This window comes from Macrobrachium nipponense, chromosome 36 (assembly GCF_015104395.2).
Source record: "Macrobrachium nipponense isolate FS-2020 chromosome 36, ASM1510439v2, whole genome shotgun sequence".
Lineage (NCBI taxonomy): Eukaryota > Metazoa > Arthropoda > Malacostraca > Decapoda > Palaemonidae > Macrobrachium > Macrobrachium nipponense.
This window is the reverse complement of record NC_087220.1, coordinates 45,377,786-45,392,563: the sequence shown is the minus strand read 5'-3', so window position 1 is coordinate 45,392,563 and position 14,778 is coordinate 45,377,786. Positions and strand designations below refer to the sequence as shown.

Below are 14,778 nucleotides of genomic sequence, written 5' to 3'. Positions count from 1 at the left end.
GGGAAAGACATTCGAGGCCTTCTCCTGATAGGGACGGGAGTTCTTGCACAGGCGGCCATCGCCCTTGTCAGGATAGTCTTAATGCAAGTAAAGGCAAGAGCAAGATCGGCCTTCTCCTGGCGGGGACTCAAGATGTGCGCAGGCGGGGCCGTAGCCCTTGTCAGGTTAGAATCGGTACTGCTAAAAGCCCTTCACCTTAGGAAGGAGGCGCTCTCCTCCGTTTTTGCTCATTTTCTTCCTCCCACTTGATGGACAGGAAATGGAAGATAGATCGGAAATTGGAAGCCAATAAGGGGGCAGGTCTCTCAGTTTATAAGACCTTAGCGACCTTTTTTTATTGAGAGAATTAGTTCATTACTAGTAAGAGTAAGAGGATATTAAAATGATCCTCCTTCTAAAAATAATGCAACCAACCATTTACAGAAAGAGTGGCAATCGTTTGGAAATTGAACAAGATTCGTACGAGCTCTCATTCATTGATTAGAGGCTCTTCCAGATAATAGAGGCGTAGAATAAGGCCTTATCTCCAAGAGAATAAAAGCTTGGAGATTCTCTTCGATCCTCGGTTTTCATTTGCGATCTCTTTCGACTAATACTAATTCGGGTTTATTGACGAAAAGAACGAAGAGAGTAAGATTTCCATTCTCTCTCTGCATCGGAGAGGAAAGAATGTAGTAAGATTTGGTGTATACGACTACTGAATGACAAGTCATATACGCATACCATAGTTGCCTTTGTGGTTCGCTACGGAATTATCTATATCCTTACAGGAATTTTCTAGTAAGGACTTCGCTTAAAAGGTTTGTTACAACAATACCTACTCAGCTTCGGTATTTAACAAAGGTTGTTTGGCTTAAATATGCATTATCGAGAGCTTCCTTAGGCTCGAGAATAATTTTATTATATTCCTTCATTGAATGGAGTAACTGGCAACTCAGGAAGAATGCAGCCAGGCAGCAAACGAGACGGCTGTCATTGTAAGCCAATAAGTACCATCCAGTTCTTGGTCATGAGCAGTTGGTTACATCTCTCTCTCCTACGGGATCGAATGGTTAACCGTATATTCCCCCTACAATCATGGACTTAGCCTCGAATTGAGGGGATTTATAGGCAAACATGAATAACATGGTATTCGTTTTGCTAAGGAGTTTTCAATAAAAAGATCCCTTGTAACCTTGCGGTAATGTTTACCGCAATGTAACAGGATTTATAGGAGTGAGACAATATGAATTTAACGCAGTAGAGCTATATATATTATTTGATGCTCTCATGCTTACAGAAGCAAAATAATGGACTTGCTAACTTTTTGATATAGCGAGTTATTAATCGAAGGGTTCAGTAGCCTCTCTGACAGCAGGCTCAGTAACGGCACGGTTCGTTCCTGATTTCGTTCCCCGTCTATCTTGAAGGGGGCTCGATCCCAAGTAGGGACAAAATGATTTAAATCAATTATGCCTCATTTTGGTCTTAGAGAGATTGGATTCACAGAGGTCACGTTCTTCTCACAGCATGTTTTGGAAGTCTTTTCCAAGAAAGTCTGGATATTCTATCATCATCTATTATAAATAGACCTTAACAACCTCTCCACTCTGAGTCTGTCTGCGTGCAGACTGACCAGAAGTTGACATGAATGAGAGGATTTTTCAAGGTGAATGACAATAGTCATGACCAGGACATAGAATTGCTGCAAATTGCGCTTGATGGAATGAGGAAACTGTCCTCTTCTGATACCTCTGTGAACCACATGGAGGTTTTTTCTTCCTTTTCAGAGGGAAGAATCACCTTTGTATATATCTGCTACCAAAGAGCGCAGTAAAAGGCTATGCTCTGTCTCTACATGGGGAATTGGAGATAGCAGAGGATTAACAGCTTCGGGATCTTATATGATACCTCAATACGACAAGAGTAGGATATCATGTACTTCTAATGGGATCTTTTGTGGCCACAGATTCCGGGTTCCGACAAGATGGAACTGCTCCTCATTAAACTTCTTTGAGAAGTTTTATGAGGGAATTCTTTGTTTCTCTTGGCCCTAAACGTCCAAGAAGGCAAAGTGAATTTTTTGTGCATTGGAATCTCGCATCAGATTCTATGGAAACTCGGCTATGGGTTCTTGCCAGCATAGTATGTCTGGTAAAAGAACTAAAACCCTCTATTCCTGACTCGACGCTTTCAGATAGAGGTTTCGTTGTCCAGGCAGGGTACTTACGTTTTAATCTACAGAAGAAGGAATGGTTTAAACGTTTGCCTACAGAGTCTTTGGGATGCGATGAGGGCTCGAAATGCTTCCCAGAAGGTATTCAGAGGGATACAATAAAGAGCTAGAAATCAAGAGTCCTCCCAATTTCACCTCGGAGTCTCCTTCAACTTCCAAGCTCCTTCCCTTCCTTCGGACAAGGATAGGGAAGATTCTGCAACGAGGAACTTCATCAACAGATAGGAAGAGATCTCTTTAGCAACGGAAGGATTCAAGAAGGATCCTCCTCGGAGGAAGACTCTTATCTCTCGTACTGTTAGATATCCTATCGTCTAATGGATGTAGCTGACTACAATCACCTCCCCTTGCCGGAGAGGCCAAAAGCTCAAAGTGGAAGAATTTCTTCCACCTTTCTCCAGTCTCCTGATAAACTATTGTGGAGGTTCAGGACTTTCGGACAATGTAGCGCCAACCAGGCGCCAAATGCCAAAACAGGCGTAAAAAATGCCAGAGGCAGACAGTTTCAAGGAACACTGTCATTGTCTGATGAAGAGAAAGAGGGGGCCTCCAACCTAGCGCTCATGCGCTAGAGGCGAACAAATCGGACAGATAAGAGTGTCCGATGTGGACATCGCCAGACATCCTCAAGACTCTACTAAGCTTGAAGCTCCAGCAAGTGGAGAGGAGTCAATCAGGCGCCAGGCGCCAAATAGTGCCAGTCTGGAGCCAGGCGCCAGCCAGGAGTTGGGCGAAAAGCGCCTTCCAGGAGCTAGGCGCCAACCAAGCGTCAGGTGCCAGGCAGGCGCGAGGGGCCAGGCAAGCGCGAGACGCCAGGCAGGCGCAAGGCGCCAGCCAGGCTCTAGGCTTCATCCAGAAGAGATCCATTTCAAAGAAAGCCCTGGTCTTCCTTGAAACAAGTGTGATCGCTAAAGCACTTCATGAGTAACTTGATGATTCCTTCAAACAGCTGAGAATTAAAAGCGCATGAAGTGCGAGCTTTTATGAATTCTTGTTCTTTCCATAACAATATGTCATGAGGACATATTAGCTGTCACTTATGGGAGATGCAACTCTGTGTTGACTTCCCATTACACGAAGGAGGTCAAGTTGACCTACGAGAGATCCTTCTCTCTTGGTTATACGTGTCTACGGATACGTTGCTGGGATAGGGAGCCGACACTGATCCTTAACTAGTGAGTTAAATTTATTTAACGTGGTGTTTTTTCTTTGGGTTGTTTGAAAGGAGTTTGGGGATAACTCTTTTTCAAATTAAGCACTAACCCTCGTGTTAGGATCAGGTGATCGGGACCGGTGTTGTGCTCCTTAATTATGCCACTAGGCATAGGTGTATTGTCATGTAAGTGGATAAGACCCCATTGACAAAAGACCATTAGATTCTGTCGAGTAAGTGGATTAGACCCCATTGACAGATCTACAAGAACTCTTAGCCATAGGTCACATCCTCGCTGAGGCTCTTGAGACGAAGCAGACTCCTAGCAATAGCTAGGAAGTCAACCCTTCGTCTAAACACATAGGAACCAAGGTTTTATTTATCTATTACCTACAACGTATGTTGTTTACCTGTCTAATCAGTAATTAGCTGTCTCTTACCCTCTGCCAAAGGTGCCAATCAGCTAAGTATATATCTGACAGGGAAGTTGAATGTATGAAAATGATATTGTTATTGTACAATAAAGTTTCATACATACTTACCTGGCAGATATATACGATTAAATGGCCCACCCAGCCTCCCCTCAGGAGACAGGTGGAAAAAATCTGGTTCTAGAAAAAAACCGGTAATGGTTTCCTATTCCCTGCCACCCAGCGGCAGGCCGGTAGATCACCTGACCTACCTGCAGCGTGTGCCGCGAAATTTGAATTTCTGTCGGGGACGACGGAATCTATAGCTAAGTATATATCTGCCAGGTAAGTATGTATGAAACTTTATTGTACAATAACAATATCATTTTTTATGTTTCTTATCAGAATCATAGAAGCAATCCCGCTCTTTCCTCTAGCAAGGGGAGAAAGGAGACTGAATAATGCAAATCCTTCCCAGAACTTTGCATTAATGTCTCCGACGCCAATATTCTTCACAGCCCTTTTTCGGATGAGTCACGATCCCTCATTTATTTCATGCAGCTCCTATACTCCGATAAAGTTGTTAGAGGCAGCAGGGCACTCCTCCTCGCTCTTACGACCAGGAGGAGTAGCCTAGGTGCGCAGAATTCCAGTCAGTTCTAGAGGCTCACTCAGATTCCTCCCACCAATCAGTGAGTCTTATTGTTAAAGGACCGAAAGGTTTATATTACATATCGGAACAATTAACAATTTGTCGAAAATTGTATTTTTCCTAACTATACAAACCTGAGGTCCTTTAACAAATATGCCCACCTCATGCCACCCCTCAATCTGAACCTGGGCTGAAAGGCAAAGTGGAGTGTTTACATCTGGGCAGGCTAGCCTGCCCCACGGTAGTTACTGCCTAACCACCTTGTTCAAGATTCAACAGCCGTAATTCCAGATATTTGTTAAAGGACCTCAGTTTTGTATAGTTAGGAAAAATACAATTTTCAACAAATTGTTATTTTATTATGAAAATGTTATTTTTATATAGTTTTGGTCTTTTAAGAATTTCAGTTTGTATTGTAAGAATAAATATTAATTATTTTCTTTTTTTCTTTCTGCAGATAATGTTGAAGTCTTAGAAATTCCCATTGACAGTAAAACAGAATGCTGTCGATTAGGTTCAAAATCTTATTTATTTGCGTCCAGTCAGGAAGATCTTATATTTACCTTGGCCACAGATGCAGGTAAGTTGGTGTTTGACATCCGAAGTTATGTAGTGTATGTATTGTTGTTTGTAAATTCTTTATAATAAAATTTTTTGATAAATTCAATTTGTTCATATACGAAACTAACCTTCGGCCTTAACATTAGGATTTTACTAGTGCCAAGCTGGAAACCGGTAGAATTAAAATTAAACTTGTGCGATCCAGGGACTATTGGCATCTATACCAGGTCACCGGGCATGTATACCCAGAATCCCATCGGCGTCGTGTGACTGACCCGCCAGTTATCTTTCTACCGCATTTAAGATGGTACGTGTTCTCTGTCTATCTGTTTAAAGCCGGTTTTAGTTTGCCCGTTTTTATCCATTTCAATTTCATTTTTCTGATTTATTCTCTTTTTCTGAGTGTGCTCAGTGTGGGTGTGAGCTGTAAGAGTGTGTAAATGGTGAAATGGAGTGTTTTGTATCGCCGTCGGGATCTTCTTCCGTTTCGAAGACAAGACAAAGGAAATGCCCTGGAGTCAGTGGCTTTCCTTGTTCAAGATTCCTAACTTCGGTGTCGACGGATCCTCATCCAACGTGTAGTAGGTGCAGGGAAAATGTATGTACAATTACTAATCCTTGTTCTTTTTGTCGTGGTTAGTCGGTGGAACAGTGGAGGAAGTTTTATGAGAAAGGCCAGTACAAAAGAAAGGAGTCGACGCCATCTTTGGATGACAAGCAAGTTCTTGCCGTCTTCTTCTTTTGTATTGGCAATACACCAGACTGCTCCATATGTTTCACCACCTGCCTTTGATTTGTCCTATACCCCTTCGGTTTCTCCTAGTGGTTCGTTTTCAGAAACACCAGGAGGGATTTCGGGTAATTTGATGCAAAATATTTATGCTCCTTTGTTCCCAGCAGGGAGGGGGGGAGCATCGCCATCTTTGTTCCAGGTGCCGGCTCCCGATGCGAACAGGATGGAAGGTACGTGGGCGGCGCTGGCCTTCCAGGCATGCCAACCTTGGAAGGTTTGCTGTCTCATTATATGGCGTCGCAGTTCCAGCAGAATCCAGCAGCGCTGAATATTCCTCATCCCCCGGGCTTGCACTTTATGGGAAATAATGTCACAGCTACGCCAACAACTTCAGTGGTTACGGCGATGCAGAACGGTGGAGGTAGTTTTGCTGCAAATGCAGGTATGCCAGCAGCAGCAGCAGCAGCCCAGTCTCTCTGTACAAGATTGGTGACGTCACAACCGACGTCACACACCTACATGGTAGACGCGAAGACATCGCAGCCTACTGCTTCTCAGTCTTCTTCACTGCCTCCGGACTCAAATACGCTTTCTGACTCGGTAGTACACACTGTAATGAAGAAATTACAGGATCTAGAGAAGAAAATTAACCCTTAAACGCCAAAGCTGTAAAAATTAAAAACTCCCCCGAATGCCGGAGCCGGTTTTGAGTGAGCGCGGAAGTGGAAAAAATCATTTTGTTCATGAAACTTACCTGTCAGATATATATATAGCTGTATTCTCTGAAGTCCGACAGAATTTCTAAAACTTACGACACACGTAGTGGGAGTTAGGGTGGTTAGTACCCATTCCCGCCGCTGGGAGGCGGGTATCAGGAACCATTCCCATTTTCTATCAGATTTCTTCTGTCGCCGGTGTCGTAAACACCTGTTTACACACCTCCGCCTCAGGATTTTGGAAAACTTGTCATATTGCTTGAGTATCCTCTTGACTTTTGGTTTTTTGATTGGATCGATAGCTTGGCATACGTGATTTGGACTGTTTTTTGATTTTGGCTTAGGATTTTCCCTTAAAAATGTCTGGATGTAGTTCTGCTAGCGCCAGGGTGTGCTCGAAAGTGGAATGCAAGGTTAGGCTTCCAAAAGCCTTGGTTGATCCTCACACATTGTGTAAAGGGTGTGGGGGTGCAAGAGTGTAGATTTGATTTGCGCTGTAATGAGTGTGAAAGCTTAGATGATTTGCAATGGAAGACGTATGAATCCTACGTTAAGAAGTTAGAACGTGATAGGATTAGGAGGTCTTCCTCCAGGAGTAAGTCGGGTAGCAGACAGGGTATTAATGTATCCCCTTCTAACCCTCCCTTAGAATTTGTGTCTCCTAACCCTGTAGTGTTGCCTTCGGGCCCTCAAGTGGTGTCTGCGGAGGGTAATGCCCTTTCGCTTATTCTAGATTCATTGAAGACGCTTGAATCTAAAGTGCTTGCCCTTGAAAACAGGCAAAATAAGTGCAGTGATAGTGCCCCTAGTGAAGTGGAGGGGGCGTCAGATCGGCCCTATAGCGCCTCTAGGCTGGGACCTCTGCCGGACTCCCAGGACTCAGGGAGAGGGCATGTCGAAGGCCGAAGGAGGGTTACGGGGAACCCCCACCGATCTGGCGTCCCTTCAGCAGTTCCTGTGGACGCTTCCCAGGCTGCTAAGGAGCGTGCTCGAGCACGTATCCTTCAGGATTGTTTCTCGTCTTCCGACGCGTCCTCCCCGCGCAAGGGGTGGGAATCTCGATCGGATTCGCGACCTCTGAAGAGGACTCTTCCAGAGCTGGACGCTTCACGTCATGCTATGTCTGAGTGGCATTCTTCTCCGGAAAGCGTAGCCTTTCCGCCCCAGAAGAAGTGTAGGACGTCATCCGACGATGACGCCCTCGAGCGCCCCAGTCGCTCTAGAGCCAAGGCTGTTCCTGGGAGAAGGAAGAAGGCGTCCCCTCGCCCCTCTCCTTCTCGCAAGCGCAGCTCGTCTCCGCGTAAGGAGACATCTCAGACGGAGATCATCATTGCGATGCAGCGGCAACTGGACGCTTTACTGAAACAGAAGGAGACGGTCCCGCATCGAAGGAAAGACGATAGACTGCCTATCAAGAGATCTAAGCAGTCTTCTCCAATGGCTCCTTTTTCGTCCCCGTCTTCTGATATTTCGCCCTCTAGACGTCGTTTTGCACCCCAGGGTTCATCTAGAGGTGACGTTAGACGCCAAGTTAGAGAGAGTTCTCGGCATGCTCCTCTCCCTTCCCGTAGAGAGGACGCTCGGCGTTCCGATTTCGACGCTTCGGCTGACGACAATTTGCGTTCTGCACCTCTTCGACTTGACAGTGTTGACGCTCAACGTTATGTTAGTCGTGCAGTAGATCAAGTTTCTTCGCTGAACGTTCGGAAGGACGCTTCGCGGGACGATAGAAGAGTCTCTTTGATGGACGCTCCGTTGGACGCTCGGTTGGACGCTGATTTGGACGCTCGAGAGAACGCTACGTTGGACGCTCAGATGGACGCTCGTAGACGTTCTAGTAAGACCTCTGTGGACGCGAATGTGGAAGTTCGCTGTCACTCGGATGTGGTTCCCGAGACTTTGGCCACGATTCGGCCTCTAAAAGTGACTCCTGATTCCTGGTTCCTGTTAAGGATCCGTTGCCCTCGTCTTCTTTTCATCGTTCTGATAGGAGACTTGGAGCTAAAGGACTTCTGCCTCTTCCTTCGGACTTGCACTCGGGTAGAGAAGAAGGAGAACTTAGCGGTTCTTCGGAGGATGTTGATGATGATCAACCTGCTACGTCTGCCTCGTCAGATTATCAAGTCTTGGCACGAACTTCTTTCGGTGATTCGTTTGGCGATACTTTTCAGCCCAGCGGCTCCTTCCCGCTTCTCCTCCTTCTCAGTTTTCGTCGTCGAAGACAAGTAAGTCTCCAGGTTTCGTGAGGATGAAGACGTCGTTATCTACGAAAAGAGCATTCCGAAAGGTAAACGCCTGGATGGAGTCTAGGAAAGCAAAAGGAAGAACTACTTTCGCCCTGCCTCCGTCTAGACTTAGCGGTAAGGCAGGGATGTGGTATGAGACAGGCGAGGAATTAGGATTGAAGGTTCCTACGTCAGCTCAAGGTGATTTCGCCAGCGTGGTGGATGCCTCAAGGAGGGCCCTTTTAGCATCGGCTAAGGTTTCTTGGACGACTTCCGAACTGGACCATCTTTGAAGGGATTATTTAGGTCCTTCAAGAAGTTTTCAACTTTTTAGACTGGTGTCTTGGAGCCTTAGACAACCAATCTCGTAAGCCAGACTCGATCAGCTTGGGGGAGCTGTCCAGTGTATTGTCATGCATGGACAAGGCCGTCAGGGATGGCTCAGAGGAGTTAGCCTCTCATTTTTCAGCAGGGGTTCTTAAGAAAAGGTCGCTTTATTGCAACTTCGCGGCTAAGTCTGTCTCTCCCGCTCAGAGGACAGAACTTTTGTATGCTCCCTTCTCGAGTCATCTCTTCCCCAAGCTATGGTGAAGGATCTGGCAGTGAGTCTGCAGGAGAAAGCCACAACAAGACCTGTTGGCTCAGTCTTCGAGACTCCGGCTGGCCCTTCAACGTCGTCTGGAACACAACAGTTTAGAAAGCAGAAGCCCTTTCGTGGAGGGACTTCCGCTAGATCGTCTCCTCGAGGAAGAAGCCTTCCTAGAGGTAGAGCCCCTTCCAAGTCTAGGGGTAAGAAGTGAGAGATCGTACCTTCAGTCACGGTAGGAGCCAGGCTGCAGTTGTTTGCAGAAGCCTGGAGAGTCAGAGAGGCAGACACCTGGTCTCTCGACGTCATAGAGAGGGGTTACAAGATCCCTTTCATAAAGCCGCCCCCGTTGACTTCCACTCCCAGGGACTTGTCCCCTTCGTATCCGCTAACAAAGCGAAAGATTCTTTTCGACCTGCTCGAGCAGATGCTCGAGAAAAGAGCAGTGGAACAGGTTTTAGACCTGCAACGCCAGGGATTTTTACAACAGATTGTTTCTTGTACCGAAACAATCGGGAGGGTGGCGGCCCGTCTTGGATTTGTTAAGTCGTCTAAACCTCTTTATAGAGAAGCAGAGGTTCAAGATGGAGACACCTCAGTCAGTTCTGGGGGCCTTAAGACCTGGAGATTGGATGGTATCACTCGACCTCCAGGACGCCTACTTTCACGTCCCGATACATCCCCAATCGATGAAGTACCTTCGGTTCGTATTGAAAGGGAAGGTCTTTCAATTCAGGGCGCTTTGTTTCGGACTGAGTACGGCCCCTTTTATCTTCACCATCTTGATGAAGAACGTGGCGAGGTGGCTCCACCTTTCCAACGTCAGAATCTCGCTCTATCTAGACGACTGGCTCATACGAGCCTCCTCGCAGACCCGGTGCCTGAAGGATTTGAAGACGACTCTGTCTTTAGCTGCGTCCCTGGGACTTCTGGTGAACTTCGAAAAGTCACATCTGACCCCAACACAGTCCATCGTGTATCTGGGGATTCAGATGGATTCAGTGGCTTTTCGGGCTTTTCCGTCCCAGGAACGTCAGCAACAAGGCATAGAAAAAGTGTCAGCCTTTCTAGGGAAAGATTCATGCTCGGTGAGGGAATGGATGAGTCTGCTGGGGACCATTTCCTCGCTGGAGAAGTTTGTTTCCCTGGGGAGGCTACACCTCCGACCTCTTCAGTTCTTTCTGTCGGACAGCTGGACAGAAAAGGACAACTTCGAAATGAAGTTATACATCTCGGAAGAGGTGAAGAACCATCTAAGATGGTGGCTCGATCCGTGGAAAAGCTGTCAGGGAGTATCCCTCAAGTTTCAGAACCCCGACCTAGTGTTGTTCTCCGACGCGTCATCCACGGGGTGGGGAGCAACTCTAGGGGGGGAGGAAGTGTCAGGTACCTGGAGAGGGGAACAGGTAACCTGGCATATCAACTTCAAAGAGCTGGCAGCGGTTCAATTAGCGCTCCAGTTCTTCCAGAACAAAGTCTCCCGTCGGGTGGTTCAGATCAACTCGGACAACACCACAGCCCTGGCATACTTGAAGAAACAAGGAGGAACACACTCTCGCTCCCTGTTTTCTCTAGCAAAAGAGATCCTGCTTTGGGCAAAGGAGAGAGAAGTCACAATATTGACAAGATTCATTGCCGGAGTCGAGAACGTCCGGGCAGATCTCCTCAGTCGACGAGGACAGTTATTGCCGACAGAGTGGACTCTCAATCAAGAAGTATGCCAGGAACTGTGGGGTCTTTGGGGATGCCCCTTAGTGGACATCTTCGCAACATCAAGGACGGCGAGACTTCCTCTGTATTGCTCCCCGGTTCTAGATCCGGGAGCAGTAGCAGTAGACGCCCTTCTATGGGATTGGACGGGCCTGGATCTCTACGCTTTTCCCCCCTTCAAGATCCTGGGGGAGGTGATGAGAAAATTTGCAGCATCGGGGAGGGGACGAGGTTGACCTTAATCGCCCCCTTTTGGCCCGCAGCGATCTGGTTCACAGAAGTGATGTTTTACCTAGTGGATTATCCGAGATCTCTTCCGTTAAGGAGAGATCTACTCAAACAGCCCCACTTCGAGAGGTACCACAAAAACCTCTCCGCTCTGAGTCTGACTGCGTTCAGACTATCCAAAAGTTGGCCAGAGCGAGAGGTTTTTCGAAATCAGTGGCTAAAGCTATCGCCACCGCGAGGAGACCATCATCAATCGCGGTTTACCAATCGAAGTGGGCAGCCTTTAGAAGTTGGTGTAAGAGAAAAGGAGTTTCCTCTACCACTACCTCTGTGAGCCAGATCGCCGATTTCTTGCTTTATCTGAAACAAGATCTAAAGTTGGCAGTGTCAACTATTAAAGGCTACAGAAGCGTTCTATCTGTAGTCTTTCGCCATAGAGGTCTTGACCTCGCTAACAATAAGGATCTCCATGATCTATTGAGATCGTTCGAGACGACCAAGGTACCACTACCGAAGCTTCCTTCGTGGAACCTGGATGTGGTCCTAAAATATTTGATGTCAAATCGTTTTGAACCTCTTTCATCTTCGTCTCTACGAGATTTGACGAAGAAAACCGTATTCCTAACTGCTCTGGCGACGGCGAAGAGAGTTAGCGAAATACAGGCTATCAGCAAACACGTCGGTTTCAAAGGGCATAATGCAGTCTGCTCTTTGAATATGTCGTTTCTGGCCAAAAACGAAAACCCTTCCAATCCGTGGCCTAGAACATTCGAGATCAAGGGTATGGCAGAAATCATTGGTCAAGAGCCAGAAAGAGTCCTGTGTCCTGTTAGGGCTCTTAAAGAGTATATTCGTAGAACGAAGGATTGCCGAGGTTCTGCAGAGAACTTATGGTGTTCGGTCAAGAGACCAAACATGCCCATGTCCAAGAATGCACTGGCATTCTTTTTAAGAAACACCATTAAAGAGGCGCACGCTTCTTGCAAAGACAGTGACTTGAAGATACTGAAAGTAAACGCGCACGAAGTAAGGGCTATTTCGACCTCTATAGCCTTTCAGAAAAACATGGCTCTTAAAGACATTTTAAGTGCTACTTTTTTTGGAGGAGTACTCAGTGTTCGCCTCTCACTACCTACGGGAGGTGAGAACGACCTATGAAAGCTGTTACTCGCTCGGACCATACGTCGCCGCAGACACTATTTTGGGGGCAGGAGGTAGCACTCATCCTTTCCCATAGAAAAGGGTAGGTGAGTTTTTAATATTTGTATGTTTATGGTTGTAGGGTCGGCTGCCGAGTACAGTCGTCCCTTCCTTTAGCCTTTGGTATATGGGAGTTTGTTGTTAGGCTAACTTAAGGGGTGGTTTTGCCTCGTTGCCCTCGGAAGTATGGTCATGGTCTAGTCACATTGTGGTCCCGTCCCCGTTGACAGATCATCTAGAGCGCACCAACTACATAGGTCACTACCTTGTTGGTAACTCTAGTGAAGCACAAGCAGGCTTGGGTGACAGTAATCACGAAGTCAGCTATGCTAACAGGTAAGGAACCAAGATGTCAATCATATACATTTATATGTTTTCTAAAAATCCTTTTTTCTGTCTCTCCCACCGCCAAAGGTGGGATTCAGCTATATATATATCTGACAGGTAAGTTTCATGAACAAAATGATATTGTTAAGATACAATAAAGTTTGTTCATACTTACCTGGCAGATATATATAATTTTAGTACCCACCCACCTCCCCTCAGGAGACAGTGGAGATAGAAATCTGATAGAAAATGGGAATGGTTCCTGATACCCGCCTCCCAGCGGCGGGAATGGGTACTAACCACCCTAACTCCCACTACGTGTGTCGTAAGTTTTAGAAATTCTGTCGGACTTCAGAGAATACAGCTATATATATATCTGCCAGGTAAGTATGAACAAACTTTATTGTATCATAACAATATCATTTTTTTCAAAAAATCACAACGCACTTAGTTTTGAAGATTAAGAGTTCATTTTTGGCTCCTTTTTTTGTCATTGCCTGAAGTTTAGTACTATGCAATCATCAGAAAGGAAAAATAATATCATTATCATATGTAAATAATGCGATATATGGTAGCAAAAAAAAAAAAAATTCATACATAATTGTATTAAAATCACGCTGTGCAAAAAACGGTAAAGGCTAACGAGTTTCTTTTTTTTTTTCGTTGTATTGTACACTAAATTACAATCATTTTGATATATAATACATTGTAAAACAATAAAAGCAACACCGGAAAAATATTATCACAAAATGATGTACGAATTCGTAACGCGCGGACGTAAAAAAATGTTTTTTTTTTTTTCAAAAATTCACCGTAAATCTAAATATTGTTCTAGAGACTTCCAATTTGTTTCAAAATGAATAAAAATGATTGAATATTACGATACTGTAAGAGTTTTATCTTAAAATTGCGTTTTTCGACCATTTCGGTAGAGTCAAAGTTGACCGAACATGGTTTTTTTTCTATTTATCGTGATTTATATGCAAATATTTCAAAAATGAGAAAAGCTACAACCTTCAAATATTTTTACTTTTATTTTACATGAAATTGCACACATTTTCATATATAAAACTCTATTAAATGCCTAATATGAAACGGAGGAAATTTTCCGAGAATTCGATGTTCGCAATTCGGAGATTTATAGCGGAGAATCCGCGCGCGAAGGGAAGGAAAGTTTTTTTCATAAATTCACCATAAATCGAAATATTGTGCTAGAGACTTCCAATTTGTTGCAAAATGAAGGTAAATGATTGAATATTAGTAAAATATAAGAGTTTTAGCTTACAATTGCGTTTTTCGACCATTTCGGTAGAGACAAAGTTGACCGAACATGGTTCTTTTTTTTCTATTTATCGTAATTTATATGCAAATGTTTCAAAAATGAGAAAAGCTACAACCTTAAATTATTTTTCGTTGTATTCTACATGAAATTGCGCACATTTTCATATATAAAACTTTATGTAACGGCTAATTTAAAATGGTGCAAACCTTACCTCAATCGCACGTATAATTTTTTCGGAAGAGTTACCGTGCGGACGTAAGGAAAATTTTATTTTTTTTCATAAATTCACCATAAATCGAAATATTGTGCTAGAGACTTCCAATTTGTTACAAAATGAAGGTAAATGATTGAATATTACTAAAATATAAGAGTTTTAGCTTACAATTGCATTTTTGGACCATTTCGGTAGTCAAAATTGACCGAAGGTTGAAAATTTGTCACTTATCATTTTTTATATGAAAATATTTCAAAACTGATAAAAGCTACAACCATGGGTTGTTTTTAGTTGTATTGTGCATGAAATTGTGCACATTTCCATATATAAAACTTTATGTAACGGCTAATTTTAAAATGGTGCAAACATTACCACAATCGCATGTATGATTTTTTTCGGAAGAGTTACCGCGCGGACGTAAGGAAAAAGTTTTTTCATAAATTCACCATAAATCGAAATATTGTGCTAGAGACTTCCAGTTTGTTGCAAAATTAAGGTAAATAGTTGAATATTACTACAATATAAGCGTTTTAGCTTACAATTCCGTTTTTCTACCATTTCGGTAG

At 44.5% G+C, this 14,778-nt stretch overlaps 1 protein-coding gene across 1 annotated transcript in view; it reads left to right on the top strand.

The window, feature by feature from the left end:
• The first annotated feature begins 3,931 nt into the window (after positions 1–3,931).
• Positions 3,932–14,778, top strand: part of LOC135203426 (histone-arginine methyltransferase CARMER-like) — a 261,863-nt gene continuing 251,016 nt past the window's right edge. The window contains exons 1-2 of the mRNA XM_064233154.1: positions 3,932–3,962; positions 4,888–5,010. Of these exons, the coding sequence (XP_064089224.1) occupies positions 3,932–3,962; positions 4,888–5,010 (154 nt within the window). The remainder of the gene's footprint in view (positions 3,963–4,887; positions 5,011–14,778) is intronic.